Genomic DNA, 20,451 nt, shown 5'->3' on the forward strand with positions numbered 1-20,451 from the left:
CTTGTTTGCCTCAGGTTTCTCATCTGTAAAATGAGCTAGAGAAGGAGATGGCAAACCAGTCCAGTACATTTGCCCCCCAAAACCGAAATGGGGACATGAAGAGTCAGAAATAGCTCAACACCATATGCACACATGTGTTTTATGCATATATACATATGTACACACATGTGTTATGCATGCATATATCTGTAATTCTAATGATAATTCCCAAAACATCATCTGGAGAAAACCACGTTCTTTCTCTCAATTTTCCCATTTCCTCCCTTGCTCCATCCTTGACTTCATCTCTCCAAGATCACATTGTATTTCCCTATCAAATTGACCTATGTGGGCTGATTGAGACCTCACTTCATACGGGGCACTTTGGAGGGTACATAATAATTAAAAGGAGGGACCTTTTCCTTGACTAACTCACAGTGCCATGGAGAAAGCTGCTAGTCAGGTCCTTTTTTGACATTATGTTCTGTGGGACATGGAACCTTACTTTCTGTGTCTGGAGAGTATAGTTCATAGAATCTTCAAGAGTTTTCATCAGCACTCAGCTTTTAAGAGTCTATTAATTTAAATAAAATGACCAGTTCCCCAAATCTCAATAACTAAATAAGCCATCCAAATTCTTCAGAGAGAGTCCCACAGGGCTGTCTCCACTATCCAACTTACTCTAATCCAATCCAATCCAATAAGCATTTAAGAGTCTATGGTGTGCAAGGTAACATGGCGTGGTAGAGAGCCAGTTCAAGTTCACTTTTCTATTGATTCTGTGACCTTGAGGAAGGCATTAATTTCTCAGTTATCCCCAAGGCATCTCTTGAGGTCCTAAATTGCAGAACCAAAGCCAAAATGTATTGGTAAGAGGGAGTTTTCTCTCTAGGACATCCTACCCACAAATGAAGTTATAACTCAAAAAAAAACCAAAAACACCCCACAAAAAACAATGGGCAGAATACCACAGGAAGCTGAGTGTCACCAAAGATCTGGTCACTGTCAGCAGAAAGACCTGGTTTCAGATCTAGTCCCTTTGTGTCCCTGGACAAGTCGCGAAATCACTGCTGTAGTTCTTCAACTGTAAAACGAGGATAATAATAGTCCCTCCTTCTCAGGGTGTCATAAGGGTTAAATGAGATACTATTTGCTTAGCCTGGTGCTTGGCACATAGTAGGCTTAATAAATGTCTTCCTTTCCTTTCCCACCATCCTGAGGATATAAAGATGAAGGGACAAACAGCCCCTGTGCTTCTTAAGGATGAAAGGAGATAGTATTTATTAAAAATCATTTAGCAAAGTACCTGGTACATAGTGTATGTTTAATAAGTATGTACCCTTGTTTCCCTATCATAGTAGATACTACAGATATAAAAATGAAATGGAAAATAGCCTTACTCTTGTTAAGGATGAAATGAGGTGATATCTGTTAAAATATTTAGCACAATACCTGGCACATAATAGTTGGTTAATAAATGTGTTCCCTTCCCTTTTCATCATACTAGGAGCTTTGTAGATAAAGTCAAAATGAAGAACATCTTCTGCCAGCAAGAACCATATATATTCTCCTGGGGTAGCCAACAAGGAAAAGTTTAGGAAAGAATAGGCTTCCCATAGGAGATGATCCCCCCTACTGAGCTTGAAGGACTGAGGATTCCAGCAGGCAGATGGGAGCTCAGGGGACATCCCAGGCTCTGGGACCACTCCTACAGAGGCCAAGTGATGGCAGAGAGGCAGGAAGGGGCATGCATGGGTAGCCATCAGCCCTCTGTGTCTCAGGCTACTCTCCAGGGCTAGACTTTGCAGAGTAGAAGCTGTTTCTAATTGGGCATCCCCTACACTATTGAAATAACAGTTCCAGTTTTTAAAAAAAAGGAAAAGAAAAATAATACATGAGTCACTAGCTAGGATTTGGCAATATTCTTGTCACATAGAAATTGTATAATATTTATGGTGATGGGCCTTCACTTGAGCCCTGTCCAGATCAAGGCTGCACCCATTAAAAAATAAGAGATTCATTATAGGTCTACAATTAAGGTCTGTGTTGTCTGCATTGAGAATTTAACAGATTATATTATATGATAATCGAACATGTATCTGGTGCTTTACATCCTAAAGTTTACATCGGCTTGAAAAGTCATGTTAGTTGTCTACACAGACGTACCCAGAAGGAGCATATGAAAGAGGCAGGCAGGGGTAATGGTTAGAGCACTAGTCTTGGAGTCATTCAGAGCTTCATTCTACGGCATCCAACTGGCTGTGGAACCCCTGGCTAGTGACAACTTCTCACAGTTTCAGTTTCTTCATCTGTAAAGTGGAGGGTTGGTACATAAAGGAATATATATATATATATATATATATATATATATATATATACACACACAATATACACAATATATGTATGTATACGTATATATATTCATATATAAATATGTATTATTTTTCTTTTCCTTTTTTTTTTTTTTTTTTACTGGACCTGTTATTTCATTGAATAGAATTAGAAACATCTTCTCCTTTACAAAGTCTAGTCCTGGAAAGTAGCCTGAGACACCAAGGGCTGATGGCTACCCGCTCCCCTTCCCGCCTCTTTGGGCCCACTTGTAGGAGTGTTCTCCAGGGTCTGGGATGTCCTCTGGGGTCCCACCTGCCTGCTGGAATCCTCAGCTCCTTTTCCACAACACTGTGATGTCAATAATGCAAGCATAAGTATTGCCCTGATCCATTGCCATTCGAAGGCATTATCCCCAAGGCATCCCCTGAGGTCCTAAATTGCAGAACCAAAGTCAAAATGTATACACTAAAAGTGTGCTATGTGCTAGTTAGTCATAGTGTTGGAGACTAAGGATAAACAAATAAAGAATATTCTCTTCTCTCAAGGGTTTACATTCTGTTTGGGGTTGGGAGTAGGGAGGTGTTAAAATGGATGAGTGTTCAAATGTTGCTTCAGACACTCACTGGCTGTGTGACCCTGGGCAAGTCATTTAACCCAGTTTGCCTCAGTTTCCTAATCTGTAAAATGAGCTGGAGAAGGAAATGGCCAATTACTCCAATACCTTTGCCAATAGGACCCCAAAATGGGGTCACGAAGAGATAGTCGTGACTGAAAAATGACTGAAGAACCAGGGATGGGCACAACATCTAGATAGATAGATAAATAGATGATAGAAAATAGAGATATGTAACATTTCTACTACTGATATATCATCATTTAAGGAGACAGGGGAGAGTACCAACATCTAAGAAGTCAGGAAAAACTTTCCCTTAGGAAATCTATGACTTCCCCATAAATAATGCTCTTGTGAAATTTAGTGGGAATATTTAGTGGGGAAATAGGAGCTCCTTTCCACTAGGGATTATTTCAACCACTATCTTTGTATCTTCCCAGCCTACTCCAATGACTGGTGCCTAGTAGGTATACAATAAAAGCTTGTGGATGAATAAATTGATTAATTAAAATGTACTTTACAAAGCCCCTCCTCCACACCCACATTTGGTTTCCTGCATGCCTTTTGGATCATTCTAAGGACCACTTGAAGAGCTGAGGGTGAGGGCTAAAGGCCCCATTTTGAGAGCCATTGATTCCCTGCTTGGCAGGGACCATCCCCCTTCTTCATCTGGATAGAGCCACAGCTTGTCTGCTTTTGTGTTTCTCCTTTAATGTTATGTTGCTCTCTATGTACAGGCCTCTAAAAACTCCCCCGACGGGAACATTCTCTGCATACATTAGCACTAATGTATTCTCCCTTGAATACTCATCATATTAAGACTCCTGGTAGATACCTTCCTTGAAATAAATTTTATGTGCATACATCCTAGGTACTTACCCCCATGCATTTGTATATGCGAAGAGGAATATCACTAAATCTTTCCCTGGAAGAAGCAAAAAACAACAATTATATATGTATATATGCTGGATTCTAGTATTCCCTTGTCAGAAAGTTATGTTGGGAGAGTGGCCCTGTTCCCCTGGTGAACTAGGGTGAGTAATTAACTCTTCCAGGGCACCAAGGGGCCATTTACTAAATTACCCTTCCCAGGGCACTCATCAATGCTCTGAAAGAGTTAATTCATCTATCTGGGGGAGGGCTGCAGCTTGCAAGGAGAATCTGAGTTACCCCTAGCTGGTCCAGAGGCTCAGGCCCATTATGGATATCAAGTCAGCATTTGTACTTACACGGTTCCAGCAGATTCTAATGTCTCTAGCATAAGACCCTGGCTGTCAGGGTGGGGGTGGGGTGGGGATGTCGGTAGAGGAGGCTTGAGGAGCCATGGGAGTAAATACTTCTTACTCTGTGAAAGTGTTCCCCTAGGAAAGCTGAGAAAACGGATTTCCCTCCTTTGTAGAGATGGGGAACTACGTGTTTGGTTCCTTGCACATACTGTTACACATCAGAAATGTGTTGTTCATTTTCTCTTTTTTATTCTTTGTTATAATGGATAGTTTGTAAGGCAGGTGAAAATGGAGGAGGATGCTTGGAAATGAGGGTGATATGAAAGCAAAAAATACTTTTTAAAATAATAAGATTTCTTAGGAAAAATATACACATAAAGGAATACATACATAATATATGTATGAATGCATATATACATATATATATATACTCACATATATAAATATATATGCATACATATAGGCATGTGTGTGTGTGTGTGTGTGCTCATGGACTTCATGTTCTGCTTGAGATTTCAGTAGCAGAGAGACTGCTGGCAGATCTGAAAGCAAAATCTCTAAGAAGTCATCAGAAAATAGAAGGTTAAATCTGGAAAGAGTCAGAGATCAATTTAGATCAACCCTGTCAATTTGGTTTTACTTTTAAGGGTCCCTTTTCAACTTTTTCTCTTCAAATCTTGTTCTTCCTCCCCCCAAAACAGGGTTCCACTATGGGTATTTTCTCATTGTAACCTTGTCCCACCACCCATTTCTGTTTTGTATCCACCTTAAACATCCCTGCCAACACACACACACACACACACACACACACACACACACACACCCCTTCCACTAGTGGAAGCTCAGCTCATTGGCTCCTGTCATTGGTCTCTTGTTTCCACTACTCTTGCTGAGCTGGGCTCCTTGCCATTCTTTGCCTGATCCCTGAAATCAGCACACCAACTATATTTAGGTTTTAATCAACACAGGGATTTAAAAGAACAAAGGGAGGATTATAAAAATGACAGGTGTCTCAAAGCTAACCTTGTTCCTTCCAGGCAAATGTACAGGCAACAAGGCTTCTCCTTTCTAAGCTGCCCCTTCTTTGGCTGACCAAACCCCTTTTTCTACATCTTATCACCATAGTTAACTAATCTAATTCTGTCTGACCTGGATCCTGGGTCAAGTACTCAGTGAGGTAGATTTTGTTCGGCAAAATTACTAAGTCGTAGGGCCAGAGGGTTTAGAGTTGTGTTCTCCTAAAATCTTTTTCGAGATAATTTTTTTAGAATTTTCATCTTGACCATCTGTGAGAGTCTCAGTCTTGGAAGCACATCTCTCTGAGTCCTCCTCTGAGTTTTAGGATGTAAGGATATCAAAATCATCTCCTTTATCTTTGTCTTAAGAACTCTGGGCTCCTTTGAGGTTGTCCTTTCCTTTACCCACATTCCAAAATTTACCTTTCTCAAAGACTAGCTCAAGTATTACATCCTCACTAAGCCTTCATTTATCACCTTAGCCCACAGTGTATTCAGAGCCATAATTAGGGCTAGATGATCAGGGCTTTTAGACATTTAGACAGTGGTGAGAGCACCTGTAGTCCTTTGGCAGTATAGAAACAACTGGTTTAGAACTTAGCAAGAATAATGAATTAAAATAGAAAGCATGATTTTTCCTCCAGTGACCACAACCTAAGTTAACCAGCCACATTTTTGTCCTGTTCTTTCCCACTCTGACCTCTCAAACAGTGTCCTTGAGGTATTCCAGTATCTCTAGATCATCACCTTTCCATTTTAACTGAATCGAGGATCTATTTTAGTCCATGTATTATTCCTCACTCTTGGTATTCCATTTCCTATCCCCACGTTTGCCCTGAATATCCCTCAAACCCGCAGAACCCTCCAATCCTTACGGCCCTGTCTTGGTTTCCCTAGTTTCCTTCAAGATTCAGTTCAAATGTCATCTTTTTCAACAAGCCTTTTCTGGTCTCCCCAGCTGCTAATGCTTTTTTTCCCCCTCAGGTTGCTTTCCATCTGCAATGCATGTATCATGTTTATAACTTGTTATGTACATGTAACCTCCCTCATTAGAACATAAGAAGGCTTTCTCTTTGTATCCCCAGCACAACGTATAGTGTCTGATAGAAAGTAAATACTTATTAAATGGTTGTTCAGTGATTGATTCTGTCACAAAAATGACCACTTATGGCTCTGACTAGAATGTAAAGAGCAGTGGGATGGTTAGTCTTGCCTTGGCCCTGTGACCTTACTTCAGTTTCTGTTTCACAGAATCCTAGAACTGGAAGAAATCCTCTGACACCATATTGTGGGCATGGTTATCAATCTCTTTGTGTGAAAGACTAGTATTGGGGCTGGTTCTCAGATGATGGGCCATCATCAAGACTTCAGAGTGTTAGAACCTGAAAGCACCATCGGAGCGCAATGTCCCCTGAGATGTGAGAACCATGGCCAAGACACGATGAGACATTGGAATAACACTATGGGATTGTTCTTTTGATTAATATAATGGGGGCAATGAGGAGGTGTTTCATATGAGAGTTAAGGTGAACTTTACAGCTTTCACTGGTATTATGGAGTCATGTGACATAGGCAGTCAAAATGAGTAAAGCTTTAAAATGAATTCATTGGAAGAAGAGTCAAAGGTTATAGAAGCAATTAGTTCTAGCAAGACCTAGTACCCAGTAGGTGCTTAATTTACACTTCTTAGCGAATTGAATAAAGTCCTGGCTGTGTTGAGGGGATATTGTCAGTTGGCAAATCTTTTAGCTTGGTTGGGTTGATTTTCAGGTCTGATGATTCTTTGGGAGCATAGAAATAAGAGAGTGGAAGCGACCATGATTTGTCTTTTTTTTTTTTTTTTCCTTCACAAGCATTGAAAGCTGATTCTTTTTGTATGATTCCAGTCAAATTCAGTGGCTGGTTATTCTTCAGTCAGACAGATATCTAAATAGGCTTTCAGAAAGACAGGCTTTGGGTAAGGGGTAGGAGCAGAAAGTTGCTGTCTCTACCCAAGAGTTCCAAAGATGTCATAGCCTTCTCCCACATCTCTATCCCATAGCAAATATCCCTTGTTCCTCTCCCTCCAGAAGGTGAAGTTAACCTTTGGGAGATCACATAAATATAGGGAGCTTTTGAAGCTTGTTTTTAGTTCTTCTTGTGGGACTGAGGAGAGAGAGACTCTGGGTTATCTCCCAGAGTGCTCTCTGGCCCTAAGAACTTCAAGGGAGGTGTGAATTCAGACTAAGCCCTACACGTGTGAACTCCATTGAGTACTTAGATACTTATGAGGTCTCTAAAGGTGTGAACACAAGCATTGTTTCTATCAGTTCCACTTGGTACTTTGTTTCAAGTTCTGGCCCAAAATATCTCTTTCTAAGATCAAATCAACTCCAATGGCTTAACACTTTGTAAAGATTCCAACACTATTGTTTATATGACTTCTGACGCCACGGTCCTAATCTGGCAGTGCACACCCCAGAGGGTCCATCCTGAACCCACAATGACAAAATGCATGATCCTTGGGCCCCAACCACCAGGAGAACTTAAGGGTGGGAAGGGAGAGGTGGGGAAAGCCCTAGAGAAGGCATACAATTTTGATAGAACTTTTGTGGGGAGTGGCCTGAATTCTGGACAAGGGACCTTGTCTGATTATTCCACATTATGTAAAACCAAGAGATTCAGAAATGGTGGACCAGAGTAACACTGCCAGAAACCCTGAAACAAAACAAAACCATGTACTCACTCCAACCCCTCTCCCACTCCTGTCAGTTACCCTCAGCATCCTCACCGGTTTCCCTGTCATAGTTATGGCTCCATTCCATCAGAACAGAAATGGAAAAATGGTTTATAAATGATTTCCCTATAATACAATGTGGGTCATTTCCTAGAAAAGGAAAGTAGAATGGAACCCAAAGTCAGATGAGTGTTTCAGTTTGCCTGCTGAGAAGTCAATGCAAACAGCACCATGCACAAGGCTGACGCTGCTCTTTCTTTTCTCTCTTCTCTCCTTGCCTCCTTCCCTGCCATCTCCTGCCTTCTCAGAGATCCCTCAGTGTGCCGGCTGCAATCAGCACATCTTGGATAAGTTCATCCTCAAAGTTTTAGACAGACATTGGCACGGCTCCTGTCTTAAGTGTGCAGACTGCCAGATGCAGCTGGCTGACAGGTGCTTCTCCAGAGCGGGGAGTGTCTACTGCAAGGAAGACTTCTTCAAGTAAGTTAAAAATGAAACAAAAAATCAGTGTCTCTCTTTGCTCAATTCTGAGGACTACTCACCCAGTGGCTTTAGGGCAATTTGATCAATAGTAATATGTCTGCAAGAGAATCCCATTGTGGTTGTAATCATAACAAAATAAGTAAAACCAGAACCAAGTCACTGAGTCTCATCATCACCATCATTACCCTCATCACCATCACCGCACTGTCACCATAACAATCACAGTCACTGTCATCATCACCATCACAGTCACCATCATAATCACCATCACCACCACTGTCACCATCACAATCACAGTCACCATCACAGTCACCACCACTGTCACCATCACCATCACAATCACCATCACTATCACTGTCACCATCACCATCACTGTCACCATAACCAGCACTGTCACTGTCACCATAACCAGCACTGTCACTGTCACTGTCATCATCACCATCACTGTCACCATCTCACCATCACCACCACTGTCACCATCACCATCACAATCACTGTCACCATCATCATCACAATCACCATCACCACCACTGTCACCATCACCATCACAATCACTGTCACCATCACCATCACAATCACTGTCACCATCATCATCACAATCACCATCACCACCACTGTCACCATCATCATCATCGCAGTCACCAGCACTATCACCATCACAATCACTGTCACCATCACCACCACTGTCACCATCACCATTACTGTCACCATCACCACCACTGTCACCATCACCATCACCATCGCAATCACTGTCACCATTACTATCATCATCATCATTATCACAATCACCATCACCACCACTGTCACCATCATCATCACAATCACCATTACCATCACTGTCACCATCACCACAACTGTCACCATCACCATCACCATCACTGTCATCATCACTGTCACCATCACTTTTACAGTCACCATAACAATCACCATCACCATAACATCATTATCACTGTCACCATCACCATCATTGTCCTCATCACCATTACTGTAATCATCGTCATTGTCATCATTGTCACCATCACCATTTCCTGCATGGGAATTATTTTTTCAGACAAATTGACTTTGGAGGAATTATCTTACTCCTCTTGTCTATTCTCAGACTTCAGCTAAAACAATAGTTTCTCCTTAAAGATGGCAAGGTAGAAAAAGGATAGTCCCTTTCTATATACAGCCTTAGTTTTAAGTTATCACAACCTAATATCCAGTAGGTACTTAATATATATTTAAGGAACTAAATAAGGCTGTGGTTGTGTCAGTTGGTTATTGTCTGTTGGCAAATCTTTTAGTTTTGTTGATTTGACTTTAGGTCAACCAAAATTTTTCGAGACACTCTGTATGACACTTTTCTTTCTTTTCTTTTTCTTTTTTTTTTTTTTTTGCTGAGGCAAGTGGGGTTAAGTTACTTGCCCAGGGTCACATAGCTAGGAAGTGTTTAGTGTCTGAGATCAGATTTGAATTCAGGTCCTCCTGACTTCAAGGCTGGTCCTTTATCCACTGTGCCACCTAGATGTATGACACTTTACAGATGGTGAAGTGCTTTTTGACCTTCATAACAATCCTCTGAATTAGGGACTACTAATATTATTATTCTCCTTTTATAGATGAGGAAAGTGAGACAAAATAATGGTGTTCAATGTTTAATCAGAGAAGGCTTCCTGAAGGGGACAAGAAATTTATCTAATACATTCCCACATGAGAATGGTCCTGGGCAGGATGCAGATAAGATTTCTCTGTGACTGGTTGCATTTTTCAGGTTTTATTCAGATCCTTGGCTTTGTGTAGAAACACCTTCTAATCAAAACAAGCTCAGTCCAAGATAGAATAACCTGGACATGAGATAAATATGGGGGGTGGGGTAAGTAAAGGTAGAGATAGAAATCTTTTTAAGAGCCTCTTTTCTTTAAAAACTTCTCTTTTCAAATTCAAGTATTTAGATAAGGCAAATTCTGCAAATAATGAAGATGTTGAGGATTTGATTCTTTTTAGAGTCTCATATTTCTTTAAGCCAATTTGAGTTCTGAGAGGTTGTTGAAGATGGTTATATACCAGAGTTGCATCTATGGCATTTGTCCAGATGAAGGCCAGAGGGTGAAGGACAACACAGGACTGTGTCGTCCATCTAGTCACCTTATCAGATACTGATTGCCTCATGTTCATTTCTGATTGTTTCCTATGAGGGGATTTGTCTCTCCAGACAGATCAGTCTTTTTTTTTTTTTTTTTTTTTTTTTGTGTCTCCTGAATTTTTTTTTTTTTTTAATAGCCTTTAATTTACAGGATATATACATGGGTAACTTTACAGCATTAACAATTGCCAAACCTCTTGTTCCAATTTTTCACCTCTTACCCCCTCCACCCCTCCCTAAATGGCAGGATGACCAGTAGATGTTAAATATATTAAAATATAACTTAGATACACAATAAGTATACATGACCAAAACATTATTTTGCTGTACAAAAAGAATCAGACTCTGAATTATTGTACAATTAGCTTGTGAAGGAAATCAAAGATGCAGGTGTGCATAAATATAGGGACTGGGAATTCAATGTAATGGTTTTAGTCATCTCCCAGAGTTCTTTTCTGGGTATAGTTAGTTCAGTTCATTACTGCTCCATTAGAAATGATTTGGTTGATCTTGTTGCTGAGGATGGCCTGATCCATCAGGACTAGTCATCATCTAGTATTGTTGTTGAAGTATATAATGATCTCCTGGTCCCAGACAGATCAATCTTATTTGAGATGGGAGACTCTGTGTTCTGCCTTCTTTGGAATCCCTCCTGGTTCCAGGCAGGCTCAGGAACTGTTTGTGGAGTTGAATTAAATGACAAACTTTCAGCTTCTTCCTCTAATGCTTTTTGTAGTTTTGCTCCTCCTTCTTCCAATTTTCCTTTTCCCTCTTCTACATTCCCTTTCCCAGGTTTTTTCTTTTTTCTTGGTATTCACTTAAATGCTATTAATTAACTGTCTTCATTTTATACTTTTTGCCTACATCCTTTCCCCTTACCTCAAGCCAGCAGATCCCTGCTCCATGACAGGTCTCATGGGCTTCTTGAATGAGGCAAATCCATTAGTTCTCTTAGCTGATTTTAGGCCAATTTGACAGAGGCTTAGAGAGGACAAAGTGGTGTGTGTGTGTGTGTGTGTGTGTGTGTGTGTGCACATCTATGAAAGAGAAAGTGAGAGGAGAGATAGAGAAATAAGCAAAGACAGAGATGGAGAGACAATGAGAGTAGGAGGGAGAAAGAAGAAGGAAATTAAAAATAGAGAGAGAGAAGGAGAGGGAAGAAAAGAAGAGATATTAGCAAGGGAAAAAAGAGATGAAGAGAGTAAAAAAAGAAAGGAGGAAGAGAGAGAAGGCATCAGGGAGATGCCCTGATGGAGACAGATAGCATCATGGTATACTAGCATTGCTTTTACAAAATGGTCAAGGTGATTTGTTATTGAAGGTGAGGTACCCACTCCTTAATTTGTAACTTCTCTGTTGAGAGGCTTCTAGGAGTTGTAAGAGAAGAGACATGTTTCCTTATTAATAACTATTTGGGTAGAATTAAGCATCAAAAGAGCACCCAGAACCTTACCGAAACCATCTCTTTGTCCAGAATCCCAAATATTTTTCACTGTATACTCCACATCCCAGTCAAACTGGACCTCTTCTTGCCCCTTGTACATAACTTTTCCCTGCCTGCCTGCCTATGATTATTATGAGTTATTTATTCCTGGAGAGTTATCCCTTTCTCTTTTCCTGTCAATTGCCTATCTAGTCTTAAAAGTCCACCCCCAATCCTGCCTTCTCCAGTAATCCTATGGATTCCTTCCTCTTGACAGCACATCACACTTTATTTTGTAATTCTTCAATGCATGTGTCAATATTACCTTTTATGGTTATCTATGATTTTATTTTATACCTCTACTCAACCCAAAGCCTTTTGAGGGTTAAGACCTATGTCTTCTCTAAACATTTTATCTCTTAGCCCTGACTACAGCACCCTGAACATAGCTGATGCTTAATAACCATTCTTTTAATGAATGACTCACTCAACAAACTAGGGATCCTAAGAAGTGGAGGTAAAGAGGGACTGTATGTTAGGCATAGGGATGAATGAATTCACAGGAATATTAGATATCATTTAACAACCCCCCTGAATTAGGTGGGGATGAAGATGGGTGGATAGGAAACACAATGCAGATACAGTAAAGGGGAAAATAGGAAGTTAGAATAGGGCAAGGGAAGCTCCAGAGAAGAAATATCCCACTTTTCCCAACTGAAATTAAGACTCTAATCCCAGTGCTCTCTGGGTATTCTTTTCTAGTTTCTGGACTTTGTCAGTCAGGCTCCCATTCACTCAGGGTTTGGGAATTAAGGAGTTAGATAATGAGACTGCACTCAGGGTGGCATATAGGCAGTAAAGAGGTATTAAAGGGAGATACAGGAGATATTCTGTAGGAGTAAAACTAGTAAAAGGAGATAGAAGGATTTGGAGTTTAAAGAGGTATCTCTGAGTACCATTATAAAGTTTGCCATAATAAGAGGTATGTTGGTAAATGTTTAACAACCTGGCTTTTGGATTGAAAAATGTACACGACATACTTTTATTTAATCTTCATTATTAACATTTTCTCCATCACTGTCTTAAGTTTAGATAATCAACAAAACAATATATCAAGCCCTAATTTGTAGGATTGGCCAATTTCTGAAGAAGAGATAGATGTTCACATTGAAAATTTAACAATCATCCCTGGAAGCCATTATAAGCTGGCTCCAGCATACCTGCTCTTTGTGGACAATAACAATAACACCATCTCATATTTGCAATTGGGGAGGGGGGCAGAAGGCATTCCCCCTAGCATCATTATGCATCTTTCACAATTCCCTTCTCTCTCTGGATCTTCAAAGCTAATCAGTAGGTATGACATAGGTTCTTCCTCTGAAATGTAGAAGCATTTCTTCCTTATTTTTCTTTATCTGTCAGCACCTCAATTCACTCTCATGACTTTATCTATTTTTAAATATCATAGTCATTTGGGGAATTCTTCTTTCTCCTTCCCTCACTTCCAAATAAATCTTCTCTTACAATTAAAAAAAATTAGCTTTAAAAAACTGACTTGGTAATATATCTGTAAACAAATGCCTCATTCTCACCCAGTAGTCCTCATTCTTTCTGCCAAGAGGAAGAATTATCATCAAACATCATCTGTTTTCCCATTGTTCAGAATTTGACTGTCTTCTAGGGACTTTTTAAATTTACATTATTGTAGTTTTGTATGTTGTTCTTTTGGTTCTTCTTTTCCCACTCGGAATCCATTCAAATCAATCTTTTCATGTTTCTCTGAATTCCTCAAGTTCATCACAATAATCTTACATTATATTCATGTAGTTTGTTCATGCATTCTCTAGTTAATGGGTGTCCCCTTTAATTAGTTCCCAGTTCTCTGCTATCACAAATACAGCTGCATATATATATATGTGTATATATATATATATATATATATATACACACACACACATACACATTGGATCTTGATTTCTTTCTTTAATCTCCCTGATGGATATGCCGTAGTGGGATTTTGTTATCCTTTGCCTGCAATCACCTCCAGTCTTGTACAGAGCAATATACACCTGTATCTTTGCATATAGATGAGAAAGCTCAGGCTTTCTCGAGAAGTAGGGCAAGCTGTTTAAGGTCACACAGCGCGTTCATGGCCAAGTTATCCTGGGACTTCATTGCTCAGAGTCGCCAGTCTGTGACTTGGCCCCCTAAACCAGGCAGACTTTGAAGCTGGTGTCTGGTCTGAGCTTACCTCCCTTGATTAATGGCTAGCTTGCTGCTCACTTTTGCTGATGGTGGGTCAGGGAAAGGTGTGGTTTGGCAGCAGTAGTCAGGGTAGGTGGGGGATGGGGAAGGAAAGCATATAGTCATTGGGACAGCCTCTGGTCTTCATCCTAATGACAGTCAAGAGCATGAAATCTAGAAGGGAATATTGAGATACTAGTACTTGGATTTACCCTGGAAATTGAATTCTTAATCCTCCAAGTAAACGGTTTAATCTCTTTTTACTGTAAAAATGTAAATTGTTATTACTATTATGAATAATAATTAATAAAATGCTCAGAACTAGACTGAATCCTTCCTGCTTCCACTGAAAAAAAACTATAAAATCCTTCTCCAGAGATCTAGAATAATTGTCTATTTTAACAATTTAATTTAATAAAGTATGTATATTTTGAGAAAGGACAAAACAGCATGATGGAGTGAGAGTTAGAATCAGGACCACCTAATTTGACGCATACTGGCTGGATGAGCATAAGCAAGTCACTTACTTTTCAGTGACCCAGTGACTCTTTTAAGATTACAAACTGCAACATAGTTATTGATCTGTATTGCCAGAATAAATTCCCTATACCATTGGTGTCAAACTCAACTAAAGCAAGATACAAATGTATCTTGATACATTTTTATCCCTGAGAGCCACATATTAACATAGAAAACTACACCTTGACATTATCTGTGTTGATTTTTTATTTTGTTAAACATCCTCCACTTCCGTTTTAATTTGGCTCCTTCCACACTGGGGAGTGTTGTTTGCAGGCAGCGAGTTTAACGTCTTTGTCTTACACTAGTAAAACTTAGAGGTCCGGACTCCAAAATGTAAATGCTTCCTTTTTACAGGGCACTGGGCTCCACAGACATACACAGATGGAGCCCTTGACTTCAAAGATCCGTTTAGGGGAGGGGATAGGAATGGGAGGATGAAATCCACCCAAGTACAGATTCAAATGTGATTGGTGCACTGAAGACAAACAGAAAAGGATGAGGGACCTGAGGAGGAAAAGATCTTCCACTTGGGGTAGGTTAAAAAGGGATACCTAGATGGAATTTGAAGGAAAAGAACTATCTCAACAGGGAGGGAGCTCATTCAGGTCATGAAGATGGTGGACAGAGAGGGAGAAGAAGGCAGTTATCCAGCTTACTTGGAACAGACTGAAATGCAGAAGGTTGGAAAGTTAGGCTGGAGGCAGATGAGCTTAGAATGCCCAAACAAAGGCATTTGTGTTTTATCTTGAAGGCAACAGGGAGTCATTGAAGGCTGAGAGGAAGCAGTAAAGAGCAGTACTATCTGACTGTCACAAATCTGTATCACTTCACTGACTCACTGCCCAGATCCAACAGACTGCTAAAGCTTCTAATTTCACCTTTGCAGCATTTCTCAAACGTGCTCTCTCTCTCTCCTCTGACACTGTCACCAGGCTAACTAGGCCCTTATCACCTCACACCTGAGCTATTACAATAACACGATGGGGGCCTCTCTCCTCCGAGTCTCTCCCCACTCCAATTCATCTTCTATTCAGCTTCCAAGGAGACTGGTCCAATCATGTCTCCCCCATCTCCCCACAACTCCCTGGTGCCTCTAGGATCAAATACAAAATGATCTGTTTGGCATGCAAAGCCCTTTATAATCAGCTCCCCTCCAGTCTTCTTACACCTTCCCCCATGAAATGTATTCTTCAGGATGGGGAAGCTGGCCTTCTGGCTGTCCCACGAACAAGACTACATCTCTTGGCTCTGGGCCTTCTCTCTGGCTTCTTCCCATGTCAGGAATGGCCTCCCTTCTTCACTAATGACCTCTCAGGCTTCCTTTAAGTCCCAACTAAAACCCACCTTCTACAGGAAGTCTTCCCTAACTCTTTTAAATTCCAGTTAAAATCATATTTGATCTTGTCTTCCCACTTTTAAGTATTTCCCATTTATCCTTTGTGTGCTGCATGCTAAGTCCCTCATTAGATTGTAAGTTCCTTGAGGGCAGGGCCTATCTCTTGCATCCCTCACATTTAATACAGTATCTGGCACCTAGAAGGAATTTAATAAATTTTTTTTTATTATTATTATTGATTTTAGTCACAGCATGGTGGGAAAGATGGAAGATAGAAGAGGGCAGAATTTCCCCAACACTGGAAAGGCAAGGTGCAGCAATTCTAAAATTAGGCAGCAGAGGGTGCTGTTGGTATGTGCATGGGGCAGAAAGTCATCTATGGCAAAGGGTGATTTTATTTTCCTCCTTTTTCTCTTCCTCCTTTTTTCCTTCTCTCTCTTCCTTCTTTCTCTCTTTCTTTTTTCTTGTTCTTCCTTCCTTTGTTGCCCTCCTCCCTCCTTCCCTCCATCCATTCTTCTTCCTTCCTTCCTTCCTTCCTTCCTTCCTTCCTTCCTGCTGTATTTCCTTGGCTCCCATTTCTCAGCAGGAGGTAAATAAAAGGCAGAAGACCAAAGGACTAAGCAGCTTATGTGGCTAATGCAGCATAATGGGGATGTGATTTGTTCTAATAACAGTGACTGTTTAAGCATTCTGGAGCACACTCAAAGCTTAGGGAACCTTCCAAGACACATCCCAATTTGAATTGTAAGCTGAGAGAACAGGGAGATCTTGCAGTGAGTGCATTTGCTAAAGATGGTTCTCTTTATGGGCTAGACCCCCATAAACTTAGCCCATAGCCAGGTATCTCTATAGGGGCCTGGTGATTCCAGCAGGACTAGGGTCAGGGTACTGAGCAACCTGTTCCTATCACAGATGCAATGGGGGAAGTCTTGGGCAAGGCCCTTGGTCCTGGCGTCAGCCTCTGACAAATGTCCCACTCTATTTCCCTGGAGGCTCTTCTGCTCTTAAAGCAACAGCTATTTGCTTAGGCCTTAACCACATTGTTTTAAGTATCATTGCACACACAATGGATGGGACATGCTTGAAATCTCCAGTCGGATGCCTCTGACAACCAGTCGCCATCTGTGGCTCCCCTGCTTACCCGGGGCCTCCTGGAAGGACATAGTGAGCAGTATAGCCATCCATACTGCCCATCTCTCCCTGGAGAGCTAGTGGGGCTGCGTCTTATTGAAGGGTTTCTCGCAGCCCGTCGTTTAGGAGCAAGCCTTTGTTGCTAGCTGAATGGGCCTTTAACCCTGGGTAGCTTTTAAGGGAGGCACCTAAGGTCGGGACCCTGTCCATCTGCTGCTGCCGAGGAGCCGTGACCTTGTGCTCCAGACCGCCTGAGTTCTAAGAGCAGATTCCTCTCCAGCGGCCCCTGTGGCTTCCCTTCCCTCCAGAAGTATGCTGGATCTGCTTCTCTTCCCTCATCCACCTGGTTTGGGAGCTGAGAGTCAGGGCTTATGGGCCAATCAGTCCACAGACATTTATTAAGCATCTATACGCCAGGCGCTCTGCCAGGGTCTAGATTGCTCCTCCATCATGACTGTTAGCTATTAGCATAGGATGCAGAGCTGGAAGGAGCTTTTTAGTTCAATCCTTCCCTTCATTTTACAAAGGAAGAAACTGAGTCACTAAGACGTGAAATGAGCTGCCAAGATCGCAGGGAGGTAGGAAGTAGCAGAGTACTGTGGCTCCAAAAAGCAGGGCTCTTTTCACGGCATCACTGATTCCCTGGCTCTCCCTCTTGTTCCCCAGAGAGCAGGGGAAAGGGTGCAATGGGAGCCAACGCTGCTACTACTTTGGAATCCTCCATAAAAGGAACCTTGGGCAACTGCAACCCAGGATGTTTAAAGAGCCAGCTTTGGAGGCTGTGCAGTGCCAGCTGGGCCCGAAGCCAGGCTTTTACCACTTTCCATCTTTCCTCCTCCAGTCAGTCAATGTTAAGGCAGCCAACATAGCCGTCAGCAAAGGGCAGGTAACCGGTGTCCTTGGGAGCACGTCTTTGTGCTAACCAGGACTCTCAGATCTGGGCTTATTTGTTCCTTCAGAACCAGGACATTGTGTTACTGGTACTCCAGAATGTTCTGTATTCAGGCTGAGCTAGGAAACAGCCTCTCTGGCTCTGGCTGTGAGCAATGGCTCACCCAGTGTCATGCTCCAGGGAAGGAACATTTCTTCACTGGATGACTTTGTTCAAATCAATTGCTTCAACACCCAAGGTCTCAGTTTCTTCACCTGTGAAATACGGTTCAGATCATCAGCTTTTCTGAGAGCAAAGGCAGCTTTTAGAGGGAAGGGATCAGTGAAAGGGTAATTTACACCCTCACTTGATCCCTTAGAGCATGGGTTTTTTAATGGGAGTCCAGGGATCTGTGGATAGATTTTAAGAGGTCTGTTAAAAATTATATCTTTATTTTTTATTAATTTTTCTTGGGAATCTAGCACTTATTTTTCAGTTGTGAATATAGCAACAAACTATCATTCTGAGAAGTAGTCCAAGGCTTCACCAGATTGTCAGTAAGGTCTGTGATAAAAATAACATTAAAATCCTTGCTTTAGAGAATCTTTTCCTTTTTTATTTTAATAATGGCATTAACTAATAACACTGGATTTTATTCCACTAGTACACAGGCTCTATTCTCTCCACTCACACTCTTAATATTTTTCTCTGCTCTCCTGCTGTAGAACTTTGCCCTTGTCTGCTCACTAACAGGTATCTATAGCTATAATAATAATAATGATTATATTAATAATAATATCTAACATTTATATAGCAGACATTCTGCCAGGCACTGTGCTAAGCACTTTACGAACACTGAATTTGATCCTCACAATAACTTGGGAGGTAGGTGCTATTATTATCCTCATTTTTACAGATGAGGAAACTGAGGTAGACAGAGGTTAAGTAACATGCTCAGAATTTACTTAGCTAGTAAATATCTGATGCCAGGTTTGAGTCATTTTCTAGATCTAGTACTCTCTTCACTTTACCACCTAGCTTATTATTATTTATATATTTGCCTTATTCTGCATCCTAAACCTATTACCTCTTTATCATGGATAGCATGATGTTTTATAGCATGATGTTTTATCATTAGTTTTTTAGTCATGAATGGTTATCTTATTGCTCATAGTTCTTACAGCTTTCAAAGTTGTTTTTTCAATATTGCTGTCAGTGTATAAATAGTTCTCTTGATTCTGTTCATTTTATTCTTCATCACATTCATTTTTAAGGCAATGCTTCATACTCACTTTCCCAAAGTAACCTGAGTGATATTTACTTAGTTAATTCTATGATGGTGCTGACCACTTACATTGTCTTGGCTCCTGGGGTGCTTACAGAGCTGGCCGATGAGCCTTTGGCTGATGGCAGCGGTAGTTTCATCAATCTGGAAAGCACTTTGGCAGTCAGAGTGTAAAAGGAAAGGAAGCTGTACCACAAATTTGGCAAGATGAGAAGAGCAAGGAAGGAAAAAGGACTCTAGACTAGAGGATCTTTTCCATGAGAATCCTGCAACAAGCTGACCTTTTTTGCTTCATCATTGTGACCCTGGTTGTCTTACAATGGGCACTGGCTGCATCTGTCTACAAGGTTACTCCCTGCCTATCCCAAGGAGGAAGAAACAGAGGCAGAAACAGAGCCTTAGGCTACCTAGCACATTAGTGACAGAGATGACAAGAATCCCTGACTGCCAGGCTTCTTAAGTCGATATCTTCTGCAACCCATCCTTCTTCTGGCTTCCTGTGGTTATGAAGAGTCTGTCTTCTCCAGTAACCATTGAACAGGCGCTTTGTGCCATCTGTAGTATACCCTAGTACTACTCCCCCCCCCTTCGTTTTATAGCGTTGGACCTGGAAAGGACCTGAGATCATCTAGTCTAACCACATTTTATAGATGAAGAAATTGATGTCAGAGAGGTTAAGTGGTTTGTTTCAGGTTGTATAAGCAGTAAATGGCAAAGCCAGAATCTGAACTCAGGCCATTTGGCTCCAAAGTCAGCATTTTTTTTCTGCCTTCCCCAGCTGCCTTCTAAGTGAGAATAAAAAGTGGGAAGAAAAGAGATAGATGAAGGGAAGGAAAAGAGGAAAACAGAAAGGAGGAAACTGAGAAGATAATGACTGGGTTGCCATAATAGAGCTTCTGAGGGAGTGACAAGTGTCTCATGGGGAATGACTTAGTGAAACTCAATTCAGTCATGCTTTTCCAATTCAGCATTTTAAAACCACATTAGGTGACTAAGAAGAACACATAGATGCCATCAGGAACAGTTCCATCACTGAATGTTAGAGTTGGTGAGAAAACTGACACTCAGAGAAGAGAAGAAATATGTCTTGGGTCACAGTGCCTTTTTTTTTTTTTATTAAGCCCTACTATGTGCCAGGTACTTTTGA

General features: G+C 41.1%; 1 protein-coding gene across 1 annotated transcript in view; it reads left to right on the top strand.

Moving 5' to 3' along the window:
- The window catches only part of LHX4 (LIM homeobox 4), a 65,993-nt gene that overhangs the window by 13,484 nt on the left and 32,058 nt on the right, over positions 1–20,451 (top strand). Inside the window, exon 2 of the mRNA XM_031936980.1 lies at positions 8,193–8,364. Coding sequence (XP_031792840.1) covers positions 8,193–8,364 — 172 coding nt within the window. The remainder of the gene's footprint in view (positions 1–8,192; positions 8,365–20,451) is intronic.

This window comes from Sarcophilus harrisii, chromosome 4 (assembly GCF_902635505.1).
Source record: "Sarcophilus harrisii chromosome 4, mSarHar1.11, whole genome shotgun sequence".
Taxonomy (NCBI): domain Eukaryota; kingdom Metazoa; phylum Chordata; class Mammalia; order Dasyuromorphia; family Dasyuridae; genus Sarcophilus; species Sarcophilus harrisii.